The sequence below is a fragment of the Typopeltis vanoorti genome, chromosome 16 (assembly GCF_054136105.1).
Source record: "Typopeltis vanoorti isolate ZY-2024b chromosome 16, IOZ_Tvanoo_1.0, whole genome shotgun sequence".
NCBI classification, from domain to species: Eukaryota; Metazoa; Arthropoda; class Arachnida; order Uropygi; family Thelyphonidae; genus Typopeltis; species Typopeltis vanoorti.
The window spans coordinates 47,591,588-47,608,442 of NC_143564.1; the positions used below are offsets into that span (position 1 = coordinate 47,591,588).

At 36.5% G+C, this 16,855-nt stretch overlaps 1 protein-coding gene across 1 annotated transcript in view; it reads right to left on the reverse strand.

The window, feature by feature from the left end:
* mr (anaphase promoting complex subunit morula) overlaps positions 1-16,855 on the reverse strand; it is a 292,827-nt gene that overhangs the window by 235,340 nt on the left and 40,632 nt on the right. The window contains exon 2 of the mRNA XM_090406339.1: positions 1,425-1,899. Within this exon, the coding sequence (XP_090262465.1) occupies positions 1,425-1,899 (475 nt within the window). The remainder of the gene's footprint in view (positions 1-1,424; positions 1,900-16,855) is intronic.

Below are 16,855 nucleotides of genomic sequence, written 5' to 3' on the forward strand. Positions count from 1 at the left end.
CTGGCAAGCGTGCCACAGGTTCGCCACCACTGCCCTAGACTAATTCTGTAATTGATAGTTTTCATATAAATAAATCTAAGACTTAGATTTTCAGATCTTGTTTGCATTAGAAGTGTAAATTCAAACAGTTTGAACTACTGGGTCAGGTCACAATATTCATTTCATTTTATTATTATTATTATTATTATTGAAATTTTAAAATTCATAATTTTTGTTTCTGTTGTATATATATTGGATTTTCATCTAATAATTAAAAAAAAAGTTTCACATTTGTAATTTATTATAATGGAAATGTTAAAAAAATAAATATTTTTATAATTATTTGTTTGTATGAAATACAATTTCTCCCTAATTGCCTTTTCCTGCAAGGGAATATGATGGTGTTCCTAAAATTTTAAAAGTGGTGTGCAGCTACGAAAAGTTTGGGTAACACTACTTTAGGTCATTTAATAATCTGATAATACTAGATTATACAGCAGAAAAGCGTACTGCCCACATATGATAATGCAAACTCAAGAAAAGTGGTGATAATGAATGACCTTTTTATTGCAATATATCATCAACATTACCGCAATACATCACTGACAAGCAGAAGAACCTACAATGACAGGCATGAGATCACTGATTGATCTCATGACAGGCAATCATGAGATCAATCAGTGATATAAACAAAAGTGAATAAGAATAATGGCAGCAATTACTTTCATGGGAAAATTACTACAGCAAAATATAGCTCAAATAACTCTGGAATGAGAGTGCAAATCTTTAAAAGTTCAAAAATATTTGAAGTAAATATTTGAATGAGAAGTCTGGCAACTGAATACCACTGCACGATATGACAGCCAGTTGTTTACCTATTCTTTATGATTTCTTTATTCTGTTACTATTGCTTTCTTTAAAACAAAATTTCTATTTTTAATTTTTATTTTTAAAAATTAATAGTATTTTATTATTTTTTATCGCTTTTGCAACAAGTATTTCATATGCCAATTCAGGTAATTTTCATCTATGTGCATTCAAATTATGAGTGAATCTAAAATCAAAAAAAGAACTGTAACATAGCAGTGCAAATATCTCCTTCCCCCCATATTAGACTCAACGATCAGTTACAGCTAAGTAAAAACTTATATAAACCTAATTTTGGCAATGATAAGGAATGAATGATAACTACACCACCATCTATATTCATCAATATGTATTTTCTGGCCAATATGTTTTAAATGGGGGAGCATTAGAGGAGGAAAACCTTCTGTCTCAAGTGGTGATCAGATCAGTCAGCTTAATTCCAGCTAAAAAGTCTTAAAAACATTCCTCCTATTGTTGACAGTGCAAATAACTAGAAATTAAACATTATATAATTAAAAATACTATGCTATTTTTAAAATGTGATAGCATACAGTTTTCAACCAGTTTATATAAATTACCTTTGTTCTGTTTCTGAGTGGAATTAAATACTTTGAATATAAAAGTATAGAATTGCAGCACAGCATCATGGAAATTGACCGGCTTCATAGCCAGCAGAATGGCTCTAAGATGCAATCGCATTTCACTTTCCAATGGAAGGTGGTGAATATTTAATGAAATTTGAGCATCTGAAGGCAAAACTTCCATTTCACTTAAAAGATCTTCATGTAAACACTGAAGTTGTGATACTAATGGTGAATATGACTGCAGGTAATCATAAAGCACTTGTACTGCCTGAGGAAAGGATGATGCATTAAAAGACGACTGGTTATTAAAATTTTCAAAAAAACTCCAGAACTGAGGTACTATTACTGTCCGTAAATGCTGCTGAAATTCCACTAAAAACCATTCTCCAATAATATGGGCAAGACCATGTTGATGAAGAAGTTCTAATGCAGCATTTAAATCTTGGCTAGCAGGAATACAGTCTGTTGTCTGAAAAGTAGAGGAAATTTTTTAAAAATGAAATTCGGTTTCATTTAATTAAACTGAACACACACACACACACACACACACACACACACACACACACACACACAGAGAGAGAGAGAGAGAGAGAGAGAGAGCAGTATAGTAATAAAAAATAAAATTTACTTTCAAACATTTATCTAAAAAATTGAAACACTTCAAAAATGGAAGTATAGAGCATTAGGAAAAACTAAAATGACAGTGCATCTGTGAATATATGAATGTATTTCCAGCCTGGTTTCCAACAGACATAGCAATCCTTGTTCAAAATGGCTCGTCAAGAGCCATTAAGAACAAGGATTCTCAAATAGTTTCCTTCACAATCTGTATTAGCAAAAAAAGTATCACAATGCAGTTTGAATTCTTATTGGTAGAAAACAGTTATTAGCTAATTAATTTGGATCTTTATTATAAATAAAAATATTAATAACTAAAAAAAATTCTTTCCAAAATATAAAACCAAATTGGTACTTGGTGTATGTATTTATTGAATTTAATAGTTATTGAATTTAATGTGCCATTTATGTTCCTTTTTTCTGATAGGAATTGTGTATCCTGTTTCACCTATATAGGGCAAATTACAGTTGCAATAAATACAATATACTCCAGGGTGGGCCAGCAGAGGAAGTGGATCCTTGGATGAGATGAGTAAGTTCTTTGATTCAGGAGGTTTAAAGGTGGCATTATGTATGTAATGAGCAAATTTTTTACATTTACTGGTTACACAAAACCTTAGTGAACCTTAAACTCACTTCATTTCAGACAAATTATGGAGACGAAAACCATGTTAGAAATAATTACTTTAATTTCATGACGTTTCACCCTTCATATTAAGGTCATCACCTGGAGTATACATACACACACACACACACACATATATATATATATATATATATATATATATATATATATATATATATATATATATATATATATGAATTCATTAAATTAAATGAATCAAATTAAATGAATTCACCTGTTCAAAGATCTTCTTATCTGTTACTATTTTAGTTCAGCTTGGTTCTTGTCTTTTAAAGGCCATAGTTTTTGATTTTTCTGTTGATATTATCATACCACAATCTTTGGCTATCTCATTTAGATCTAAAATAGCCTTCTGTAAGTTATGGATAAGGAATGGATAAACAACATTATAGTGTTATTTATAGTGGTCCCAACGAATGAACTGGCCAACTGTGTACTGGCTTCATAGTAAGCAAGGAAATGCGGAAAAGTGTTAGAATACAAAGCATATTAGTGACCAAATATGCAAAATAAGATTAAAAGAAAAATCTCTTACATTCCAGTTTGCTATGTGTATTATATTTTGTCGTTTGCATGTTTGTTTCACCTTTTCCATTCCGGGTCGTTTTCCATAGATTCAATCCGATTATCTTTTTCTGTCAGCTTACAAGTAGAATTATGTTCTCCATGTCAGGGGACTAGAAATTAAACATTATATGACGATGGAATAGTTCGGTGGTAGGGCTGCTACCTTAAGGCTTCTGAACTAGCCTTCTTCCGAATTTAAACCCATAGGAGGAATAGGGTATATTGAAAGGGGAAAGAGTAGATTAGAGAGGAATTATAGCAAGGTTTATAGAGAGGGCATAGTTGTAAGGCCAGAAATTAATAGACCCCATGGACCTTGAGTACTCTAATAGCATAAGGATCATAAAATAAGAAGAGTTGGCTGATAAGGCCTTATAGGAAAGATTAAAGTAAGTGGATCTTCCTCAAAGTAGTAGAAGAAGAAGAGGACAGATCCAGCTAGGGGTCCATGGGAGTGCCACTTCCCTTGCAATCAAGATGATTGCCCCTTATGGTCCTGTTGGTCCACGAGTCCTTATTTGGTATATTCGCACTACCCACTATACACGCACGCACACACACACACATGGTGGGCTCCCCTATCCGCCACCCAGGGGACACGCTCTCTAGGGGTTACAGGGTTCCCCCGAGAAGTCTCCCAATCAATGTCATCCTTCCATAATCATTCTTTTTTTGCTGGCTATATATCGAAAGAACTCCCTAGGATTCCTTTTGGTTACCCTTACCAACCAAGTCACCTGCCTTATCTGGTCTTTGTAATCCTCATAGAATTGGTTATTAACACTTATCTTATGCTGCCTCCATAATGGCCTTTTTCTCTGTATTGCATGCTTAATCTCTTCATTCACCCATTTCACACCTACCTTATTTAATCTTCTGACACTTGAAATGCATTTAGACATCGTTTCTACTAGATAGCTCTTGAATATCACCCAAGCTGCATTGATCTCTTTTCCAGCTAACTCCTCATTCCATGCTATACTTGCAAGCTGTCTCCTGAGCTCCTCATAATCACCAGCCTTGTAGTTCCACATATATACCCTTTTCTCACAGAGATCCTCACACTTCTGGCAACCACTCAGGTAATCACTTCATGGTCACGCTCACCAACTGGAGGGTGACGTGAAACCTCATTTATAATTACATCCTTTGATGAGATGATCAAATCCACGACCCGCAATCCTCGTGTGTCCTCTGTTACATACTGTCTGAGGTAGTTGTCCATTAAAAACTCATTTTCTTTACTTCCAGTTGCTATCTCATTCTAGTCTATATTGCATAGTCAAAATCGTCCATAACAATCACCCTTTTCTTATTTGCTTGGCTAATTTGATTATACATTTCATAGTCACTACCAAGGCCTGTATAACTCAGTGGAAGTGGCATCCTCTGCGCTTGGTCACTTGAAGTCAGACTTACGTTCAAGTCTAGTCGCCGACTGGAGGAACTTTTTCTAAGCCTTTCTTTGACTGATTCCCGAGTTAGTTGATCTCTGGCACGGGAAAGCAGGTTTTTCCTCCCGGAAACTTGGGTTTTTTATCTGGTAAACTCAAGAAAATCGACTGTAGTACTCACATTATTTCAGACAGTAAAATATGTTATTAGGGTTAGGTACCAAGAGATGGCAGCACTTGTTTTCCGGCTACCGATTGGCTACCGATGGAGATTGAACTACCCACTCAGTCTCCGAAGGCTAGATAGGGTATAAAGGCCTTGCGTACTCCCTATAAAGGGAATAAAAGGCATTAGCTGATTTTTTTTTTTTTTTTAGTCACTACCATCCACATTACCAGGTCTACAACATCCAACTAAGTATTTCATTCTATTCACCTCTATCTCACACCATACTGCCTCAAAACCACCGGCACTATTTCCCTCTTGCATCTCTACTTTGTATGGACATAACTTTTTCTCTATCATCAACAGCACTCCCCCCCCCCCTCTTTTTTATCATTTCTATCCTCACAAAACACATCATACCCTTCCATCTCTATTCCTGTCAGGATGTCATCCTCATCCAACCACGTGTCACTTATTCTAACAATTTTTGGATGAACAGACTCTATTAATGCAACTATTTGATTTGCTTTGTTACACTTCTAGCATTTGTATAAAAAACAGCAGCTTATTCTTGGATCTACAGCTAGTTTCACTGATACCACTTATTTGATGTGACTTCTGCATGCTTAACTCAAGCCTTTTCTTTTTCTCTGTATTCAGCTTCGAACCTTCTTCAGATCCAACTGTTTTTCCCTTGATCCCAGGTCATAACCTTTCCTTTTTGTCTACACATGCATTCACATCCTCTTGGAGCAGCTACCTCCCTTCCCCCCATTTCCCTGTCTGTCTTGCACACCTGTTTTCTATACTCATGCCACTCACTTCTTCATTCACAACCACCTCTTCAATCTCTCCTGTCATACTCTCCCGTTCTTCCACATCGCTTACTACTTGATCAAATTCATTCTCTGCACTCACTTCTCTCCTAGTGACTCGCACCAAAACCACTCAAATGCAGTCCATCACTCCTATACAGTTCACTTCACCCTTCAAAATCATTCCACACATTGACAAGCTGCACTCCTTTCTCCTTGCACATTTCTGCTAACATATCATTCATAATCCTTGCTCTCTGCCTCATCTCACCACTGTCATACCTGGACAACATGCTTACTACCTTTCCTATCACACTATTCTCTTTAATCCTTCTCAACAACCTCCTCATATCCAATCTGACATGTTCTTTGTTTGCAATCAAGTCATTTGTACCTATTACAACTACCAACTCTTTTGCTCGCTTACTTCTCATGTCTAATGCCTCAGTCACTCTACTCATTCTATCTACCTCCAGTAAAACATACTTTATGCATCCTCTCATCTAGCACACCTTTAAAAATTGAATCACCACACAATACCACTCGTAGGTCTTTCTTTACCTCTTTTATACCAACATTATTTGTTTTCATCATTTTCACTCTTCCATACATATCACGAATTCTCTTAACTTCATTCTGCATCCATTTCATCTCTCCCTTCATCTTAATCAACTGATCAACTTAGTCAACAAATATGAACAGAGTGTGAGATTTGGTATGGTCTGATAGATGATTAATTGTTGATGAATTGCAAATGAATCGACAAACAGTCAGGATAATTTTAACTGAAGAATTGGGTATGTGAATTATTTCTGCAAAGTTTGTGCCTTCGATCTTGATGGACGAACAGAAACAGCAGAAGCAGGCTCAAGTTGCAACTGATCTTTCTACAAATAAGCACATTTCTGAGAGTAATGATGAGTGACAAAACCTGGTGCTTTCGGTATACAATCCTGAACCAAAATGCCAGACCATGCTGCGGAGAACTGCATGGTCTGGCATTTTGCCAAAATGCAAAAAAAAAAAAGCATGCATGTCACATTCAAAGTTCAAGATCATGCTGGTGTTTCTTTGATCACAAGGGGATAGTCCACTATGAATTCAGTGAACAGGGACAAACGGCCAACCAACAATCCTGTTTAGAGGTGCTGAAAAGATTATGTTCACAGAAAAAGACCTGAATTGTGGCATGACAAGTGGATCATTCACCTGACTTAGCTCTGACTTATTCACCCAACTTAGCTCCCTGTGATTTCTGGCTGTTTCCAAAATTAAAGACTGCACTAAAAGGATGAAGATTATCTGACATTGCTGATATCCATCATAATGTGATAAAAGAACTCAAGGGTATTCTGAAAAAAGAGTTCTAGGCCTGTTTCCAAAAATGGGAACACGTCTAAACCAGTGTATAAATGCACAAAGGGACTACTTTGAAGGTAACAGTAGCCACTAATGTATAGTTCTGAACATGGGCTTTTTTTACAGGTGCATTCCAGGAATTAAATTGTCACACCTCATATTTCGGCTGTAGCCATTTTTCAGGAAGGTATTGTTGATAACTTTTAATTGATCTTTAAGTGCGTGTTCAGTGGAGCAAATATTCAAAGTCCTGTTTTTTAGTGTGTAAATGATACCTAGTTTTTGTGTTGTCACATGAAAGTGTGACAAAACTGTGTTTCCTAGGTGAAAAAATTCCTGATTAGCCACACCATCCGGATGCAAAAATTTAAGTCAAAAGAAGAAATGATTGTCTTGGTTGGTACAAATGATTTGAGAGGCAAGAAGTATTCTGTGAGGGAGGATGTAAAGGCAAAGATTGTAAGTCTCCTACCACGCTATGATAGAGGCGAATTGAGGAGGGCATTAGTAGCTATTGAGTCTATATGTAGATTGCGCAGAAGGAATGATATAGATTTGTTGATCTGTGGTGTGTGTTTGATGGAAAGAAGGATTTGTACAATGCTGATGGACTGCATTTAAATGGGTTTGATGTTAGGTGTCTGGAGAGAGCTTTGTTCATCGAGCATGCTGAAGTGCAAATTCAGGAAAAGTCGAGCAATTAGGGTGGAAGCTGGTGAGTTTGCATGAAGGCACCCATGACGTGAATGAGTGCGAGAATCACCAAGTGTGAAATCTAGTCTCTCAAGCAAAAATATTGAATAGGTTATCAATTCAGGAAGTAAAGGTTGGGTAGGGCCTAAAGGAATGCTGCAGCTTCTATATACTAATGTCAGAAGTATCAGGAACAAAAGTGAGGAGTTTTTGGCATTGGTTAGTGAAACCTTGCTGAAAGTTATAGGCATTAGTAAGACTTGGCTAACAGCAGATCGTGTAGTTACAGGGATCGAATGCGAAGGATTTAGTATTTTCAGGGAAGATAGAAAAGATAGGATGGGTAGAGGAGTACTGCTGATGACAGCAGAAGAATTGCAGCCAAAATGAATAGGAGACAGGCAGGAGAGTGGCTCTTTATTTGAAGCAATCTGGTGTGAGATTAAGCCCAGTAAGACAAAATATACAGTTGGTTGTTGCTTTAAGCCAGGAAGTTCAACAGATGATCTGGAAGACATGCATTGCCAAATTAGTACAATGAGTACAGATTGTACTCATTGTACTAATCTGTACTCATTTAAATGAGTACAGATTAGTACAATTTGTTTAAATGTACAGATTGAGTGATTATTATGGGGAATGTCAACTATGGAGATATAGACTAGAAGGAAGAAAGATCACATATCAGGAAGGAAATAGAATTTATACACATACTAAGAGATAATTACTTATGGCAGAATGTGATGGAGGAGAGTAGGGGTGGTAGAGTACTGGAACTAGTCATAGGATCAGAAAAGCTATCCATAACCAAGATGACCACATTGCCTCTGATTGGTGATAGTGACCATGCAGTTCCTGACTTGGAAAATTGTAAAACATGAGGAATATTCTGTCAAGAAGGGGTATATGTGGAACTACAAGACAGGTGATTATGGCAAGCTTAGGAAGAAGCTTAAATCTGTGACATGGCATAAAACACTGCAGGGCAAGGATGCTAGTAGTGCATGGGAGATAGTTAAGGGACATCTACAGGAAGCAACAACATTAAATTGCATACCTAAGGTAAGGAGGGTTAATCAGGTAGGAGTTAGATGGATGAGTAATATCTTTAAGCACGAGCTGCAGAAGAAGAAAATGCTGTTGAGGGTATATAAAGAGAAAGGTGACCAAGTACAAGGCTCAGACAAGAAAGGTGACTAGCAATGAAGACAAAAGCAGATTATGAGAAGAATCTAGCCAAGCAGACCAAAGGAAATTCCAAAAAGTTCTTTTATTATATGGCAAGTAAGGGGAAGAATGACCATGGAAGATTAATCTTAATGAGTGATGATGGTCACGATGAGACAGAAGCAGATAAAATAGTTGAGTTACTGAGTGACCACTTTACAAGGGTATATATCCTAGCAAGGTTATTGCTTTAACTTATGTGACAGACACTAATATGGTAACAGAGGTAGATGAATTGGAGGTTCTTAGGAGGCTAGGGTTTTGTTAGAATGTGCAGGGGCGCTGGCAATGCCTTTGACTAAGCTCCTTAAGTCTCCATTCTAGTAGAGTTCTATGGGAGTGGAAAGAGGACAAAATAATCCCCTTGCATAAGGGAGGTTCTAAGAATGCAGTAGCAAATTGTAGACCAATCAGTATCTCAGATTTGGCAAAAGTACTAGAAAAATTAATCAAAAAGAGAATTCAGGAATGGGTAGATAAAAATATGATACTGTATGAGGGTCAACATTGCTTTGTGAAGGGTTGGTAATACCTTAGTAATTTACTGACTTTTTATAATAGAGTAACAGCCGAGCTGGATAAAGGAAATAGCTACACAATGATTTGTTGGATTTTGCAAAGGCATTTGACAGAATACCACATGGAACTCTGGGGATTGATATGACACTGGTTAAATGGATAAGAGGATGGCTGCTGGACAAATATCAACAAGTGGAATATGAAGGGGTAGAATTGAGGCAAAAACAGTTGATTAGTGGTGTGCCACAAGGTTCAGTGCTGGGACCACCATTGCTGTTTAATTTGTACATAAATGATATAGGAAATAACCTGAAAGAAAATACAGTTCACCCTTGAACAACGCAGGGGTAATGGGTGCCAAACTCCTGCACTGTTTGAAAATCTGTGTATAACTTTTAACTCCCCAAAAACGTAACTACTAATAGCTTACTGTTGACAGGAAACCTTACCGATAACATAAACAGTCAATTAACACATATTTTGTATGGTATGTATTATATACTATATTCTTAAAATAAAATAAGCTAGAGAAAAGAAAATATTATTAAAGAAATTCATAAGGAAGTGAAAATACATTTACAGTACTGTATTTATCGATAGCATAAGTTTACGACAGCTGTTTAGAAGAGGAATCGTCTGTCTGTCAGTACCTACATCAATATTGTCTTATATGATACAAAAACACTTTAGATGTTTTACGTATTACTAACACTAGACATCAAAAATGAAAAGATGTGAAAAAGAAATTATTCATATTTATTTGGTAGCCTTGTGCAATTGATACGATTGCTTTGTGGTAGCTTAGCCTTTACACTAATGAATCATTATAAAATTTTTATTTTATGCTAATTCATTAATTTAACTAATTAATAACAGTTAATTTTATGCAGTTATGATTTTACACTGCATCTTTACTCGACTGCAAATGAACATGAATAGCCTGTAAGTGTTCATGTGCATAAGTTTTGACAAATTTTAACTTTTTATAAATAGATATGTATATTTTATGGTAGTAAATGATAAAATTGAATAGCATCTACATGTATTTTATGCATTCATAACATACCTAACTTTTTCTTCTTTTTTTTTTTATATTTCTAAGCTACGCGGTTCATGTGCGAGTTTTCTCAAATTGTCACAAATCCCCCAAAAGTATATTTATTCATAAATAACTGCATATAAGTGGATGATCGTCTCTGTTTAAACCCACATTCTTCAAGGGTCAACTGTATTCAGTTGTTTGCTGATGATGCAAAATTAGGTAGAGAATAGTTAATCAAGGCGATGTGGAGAGCTGGCAGGACATTTAAATAGGCTGTCAGTATGGGCAAAAGATACTGGGTATCAGTTAATGTCAAGAAATATAAAGATATGCATGTCTGAAAAAATAGATTACAAGCAGTGTATGTCATTGATGGCACCGTACTCCAGAAAATAGATGAAGCTAGAGAATTAGAGGTGGTGGTAGATAGAGAGTTAAAGTTTAGAGACACATGTTGCTAAGGTAGCCCATAAGATTACTTGGCTACATAAGAACACATTAGCAAGTAGAGATAAGGAAATTGTTATTATTCTTCTTTATAAAGCCTTGATATACCCACATCTGGATTACTGTGCTCAAGTCTCGTTCCCTGGGTTTCTTGAGGATAAGGAAGCAGTTCAGAGGATTCAGAGGCAAGTGGCCAAGATGGTGAGTGGCCTGTGGAATGTTCCCTATGAGGATAGATTGAGAATGTGTGGATTGCAAGTTGGTTGATAGGAGAAAAAGATGGGATATTATAGAAACATTTAAGTTGCTTAAAGGGTTTTATAGGATAGATGCAAGGAAAATGTTTCAGCACTTGGCACAAGAGGGACCAAAACAAGGGTTCATACCTGGATGTCGAATAAAGGTGTAGTTAGTAGGTTAGTGAGGACTAGATTTTTTGCTTGGATAGTTGTGAATGAGTGGAATGGGTTGCCAGTCAGTTATGAGTGCTTTGTTGATGGGTTGAAGGAGAGGTATGATAGATTGGGTCTCCTGCAATGAGTCTTAGGACTCCATGGAGGTGTCTGTATAATAATAATAATTACATGACACCTCCTGTGAGGGCACGCTACCCGACTCCACTACACAAATCTAACCATCTCCCACACTTCTTAATTCTCCTACTACACACAACTACTTCAATGCCATCTACCACCAATCATCAATGGTATTTTTTGTCTGTAAATTGCATGGGTTCTGAAGGCCAATTTATCTGTATGTGGGATGAAAAACCCAAGTTTCCAGGAGGAGAAAACCCTGCTAACCTCCATATGAGATCGATTAACTCACCTTCAAATGAATAAGTCCATATAAAGATTCCCCTTGTAACAACAAGAATCAAACTTAAGCCCTTTCCAATCGAAGGGTGCAATATACCATCCTTTGTCCAATTGTGCTGCAGAAGCATTTTTCTCATTCTTCATGATAATTGTATGTTTTATTTTTGGTGTTGTCTATGATGTAAAAAAATGTAATTATTTTAAGAAAATATAAATTTATTCAGATAACTAACATGCACTGCACTTTGCTAATAGGCAAATGAAAAACACAAATTATCAGATAAACAATTCATGTCACCATTATGATTACTAAGAATTGGTGCATGTGCAGCTTATCTTTTTCACAGATGCTTAATAGGAGTGCATTGTATTGCATATAACACATATTGTATATGTGTACAAATTGTAAATCAAGCAACTGGAGACATTCAAGCAAAATTATTTCTAACATGGTAATGTTTGGTAATGTTATTAGAATACAAGCAACATGCTGCTTTGAATTCTACCACAATATTTTTAAACAAAGCACATTCTTGATAACTGGTGTCTTTATAGGAAAATATTAATATATTCTTTATGACTGACTAAAAATGTTTACATGATTGACATTACAGACACTACTGATCTCAGATCACATTACGAAGTTCTGAAAGTGGAATTAAGCCTGATATAAAAATTGGAGGTATCAACTCAGCTCCTTTCTTTATGAAGATGATGTTATACACTTAAATATAGCTAGAGCAAGAATGCATAAATTGAATTCTTAAGTAAATTGGATAACTGAAGTAAATATTGTATTCAACTGTATTGATCAAATTCTACATGGAGATTGAATGTGATCTAAGATATTTCTAAGACATTGCTATCCAGCCTGATACCATTTAACGACTATGCTATTTGTATATATAGCATATAGTTGACAATTTTGTAGCTTGCTATGCATGTGGCATGTAAGCATCACATGGTGGTTTAAAAATGTGGCAGGCAAAGAATAGGAATGTACATATGTACATGAAATGTAAACAGTGAGAAGTGCTGGGAGACATAAGTATTTTACTTTCAGAATTCAGCAGCAGTGGGAATAATCATTGGAAAATGCCAATTTGTAGATACCAGTAGTGTCTTAGAGGATGAAGATAATGCAAAAGATGTGTGTGTGTGTGTGTGTGTGTGTGTGTGCGCACGTGCATACGTGTGTGTGTGTGTGTGTTTGTTTGACCTTGGGCAGTGTGGCAGAGGAAAATGGTTTATCTGATGACCATGATTGGATGTGAATGTGAGTTGAAAGCAGGATGTGTGGAGAGAGAAATAGAACTACTGAGAAAGTAGATGTAAGGAATGAAGAGTAAGCTAAGTCGAAGAGGGTGAATGAAGAAATTAGGAAGTTGGAAAGGTTGGCTAGTGGAAAAATAATGAATAGGTGTGAGGGAAGGATGTGAGGACAAGGGAGAGAGAGAGATAGAGAGAGGTGATAATCTGAGGGGTAGGGAAGAGAGGACACTAGAAAAAAGTCCAGAGTGTGTAAATGAAAGGGGGGGGGGGAGATGAGAGAAAAGTGAGGGAAGAGAGAGTTTGTAAGCAGAAAGAGTTAGAGATGCTAGTGAGAGACTGATGAATGAATGAATCTCTCTCTGGATTATCAAGTATGGAGATTTGATGATTTGGGGTGTACAGAGCAGACTGCCATGTAGAATGACAGCAACGTAGTCATCGATGATAGTAATATTTGGTAGGAATGACTTGAGAGATATCATGAATCGTTTAGTGTGAAATGTGTCAGAGGAAAGGCAGTGAGTGTGCTGCCTGGTATAATAATGTGGAGTGGAGAAGAAGAAGAAGAGCAGTGATAATGACTGAGATGATAGCGAGAATGTGTAGGAAGAGAGGTCTGGAATATGTGGATGCCAGGAGTATACATTTGAAGAGAGAGCTGTATGCAACAGAGGGTGCAGAAGGACACATTTGGAGAGACTGATGTTTTTCTGCACAAGTCAGTATCAGGGAAGGAAAACTTGAATTGCAAAGTAGGAATGAGCAAAAATAGCCTCATGTAGGAATAGTGATTTGAGCAACGAGAGGGTGTACTGTTCGACCACAGATCTGAGACCATCGGCTGGCAATGTGCCAAGAAGGTCAATTCATGTTGAAGGGAATAAAGAAATAAGGTGATGTAGGAATTCGTTACCAACATGCAAAATCAAATGCTTTATATGTAAAAGTTTCCAACTGTTGTACAAGCAAACTAGTTACCACTTTAAACACTAGAATTTTCATAAAAGAAAAGCTAATTTTCTGACGTATAATAATAATTGCTCACCCCACAAAACACATTGATTACTCTATTATCGGAATAAATTCACCTTCTTCTGACGTGCAGAAGAATTGAGGGGTCTCACAGTACACTATATTGTAGAGCTAGTGGGAGCAAGAAGGGAGCAATAATGACTATAAGAATAATGGAAATGCACCGGTTTCTGTATACAAATGCTAAGAGGATTAGGAATAAAGGGAATGCGTTTGTGGCACTGACTCAGTATCAACAAAAGTTGGTTATCTGAGGAGGATGTTCTGAGGGATTGATATTGAAAAGTATAGCATAGTTCAGCAGGGTAGGAGGGTAAACATGGTGGTGGTGGAGTGTTACTCATGATAATAAATGAACTGCGTCCTTTCTGGGTGGAGAATCATAGTGGAAATAACACTAATGGTTTTGAGGGTATATGATATGCGATAGACATTTAAAAGACAAGATATTTAGTGGGATGTTGCTATAGCCCAGGAAATATAGAGGGTGATAAGCAGGAAATGCTTAGGTAAACTAGTCTGGCAAGTGCAAGGAGAGTGATGATTATGGGAGGCTTCAACTACAGCAATACAAACTGGGCAGAGGAGGTAGCATGCAGCATTGAATTTTTTTATTTCTTGAATGACAATAGAAGAAATACAGACCTGTATTTCTTCTATAGTCTTACACATGTGGTGGAAGGAACACAAGGATCAAGTTTTAGATTTGGTCAAAGCATCAGAGGATTTGATTGTGACCAAGATGTCATACTTATCCCCAGTTGGTGAAAGTGACATGTAGGTCCTTCCAGACACTTTGAGGATGAATAGGTAGTTATAAGTATAGGTTAATACTTATAATATATTAGTAGTTGTATTCCATACTGAAACTACCTTGCACCAGTAAAATAGATGAAAGAATTTGAAGGTAGAGGAGTCAGTAGTGCATGGGAGATACTTAAGAAAAAACGATGACAGCAATGGCAGATAGCATGCCTCAAGTAAGGAAGATAAAGCAAGGAGTCAAATGAATAACTTGAGAGATTAAAGGAACTGTAGATGAAAAAAATTATGGAAGACACATAAAGAGAGGAACAAAGAACAGCTGCATGAGGAATTCAAGCTGGGAAAGCGACTAGTATTGTAAAGAAAGAAAAATTAGAATAAGGGAAGAGAATAGCATTGCAATCTAAGGAGAATCCCAAGGAATTTTTATGCTATGTGGTGAATTGCAGGAAAAATCATTGTGGAAGGATTGCCATGTTGGATGCAGATAGGACTCTGGTGACCAATGCAGATGACGTAGTTCAGCTATTTAAAGATCACTTGATTAGCTTCCATTTCCTGGTACATTTCCTGGCTTTATTCCTATAAGGGGTGGTAAAATGTTAGAGGTGATGAGGATGTATTCCAAATACCAAATATTAAATGTCAGTAAGAGATAAGATAGGACTACATGAAATTTAGTCCTTCTAAGGGAAATCAATTATGGAACTGACCATGTCATTAACTTGGTTGTTTAATGAAAATCTTTCAACAGGACAGGTTCCTGAAGAGTGGAAGGAGAAAGGGTAATGGTAGAATGGAGACATCAAAGTACAGACCTGTATTTCTTCTATAGCTGTTATGATTTTGGAAAAATTGGTAACTTATACACAGAATTGGGAAGATAAAGGCAAATATTATTTATGCAGGGCCAGCAGCATGAATTTTTAAGTGGAACTCTTGCTTCACTAATCTGGTTACCTTCTAAAAAAGATTAACAAGAGCAGTGTATGATGGTAAGGTACGCTGTCATTTTTTTTTAGATTTTGTAAAGGGAAAGAATCACAAGACAAGTTGGTTTTTAAGTTTTATATCAGAACAGTAATGTTGGTCATGTGGACAGACTAAAGCATGCAAACTGCAAAGGTTCGATAAAATACAAAGGAAGAATATGATTGAGATACTTACACTGTTGAAGAGTTATTAATGGATTAACACTGGGAAGATTATTCATACGGTAAAATGAGGGTAAGGAACAAGGACAAGGGGGGGGGGGAGCATCCCTGAAAGATGCAAAAGGAAGAAGAGAGTAAAAGGATAAGAGACGAGTTTTGTTTTGTTTTTTTTTCAAGTAGAGTGGCAGGAGCATGGAATGCATTGCCTGAGAGGGTGGTGTAAGTGCAAACAGTGGATAAGTATAAGGAGTGGAACAATACACTTTGTACTGACAAGTGCTAACCATTGTCATGATGAGACTTGCAAATCCACGGAGGGCAAGAAAATAACTGCTGTATCAAATTTGACATAAAATCAGCAATAAAAAGACAGACTACGAAAATAGGCAGGAATCGAAAACATCCTCGAATGGAAACCAATAGAAGAAATAAAACATTTCATGTTTCTGGGCACAATTCATGAAGGGACACTGATACTGTTTTTGGGTGCAATTTTCAATGAAGGGAAAATTAAACTGGGAATAAGACAACAGAATCACCAAAGCTGGTAAGATAGGGAGTCCAATGAATACATTTATATTCAATAAGAGAAAGATCAGTTAAAAGCACTAAAGTAGCTATATTACAAAACAATGGTCAAACCAATTTTAACTTATGGATCCAAGAGTTAAGTTGCAAATGAATTAGATGAAATCAGACTTGAGACCACACATATGAAATTTCTCAGTAAATTACGGGAGACAACAGATGACATCAAATGCAGAATCGTGTTAAAAATGAAGATATTAGGATGGAACTTGACAGTGTTGACATTCAGGAAGTTGTTAACAGAGCTAATCTCAAATGATCATTATCAACTTCCTATTATGTACCCTCAAGAAGTGTTCAGGC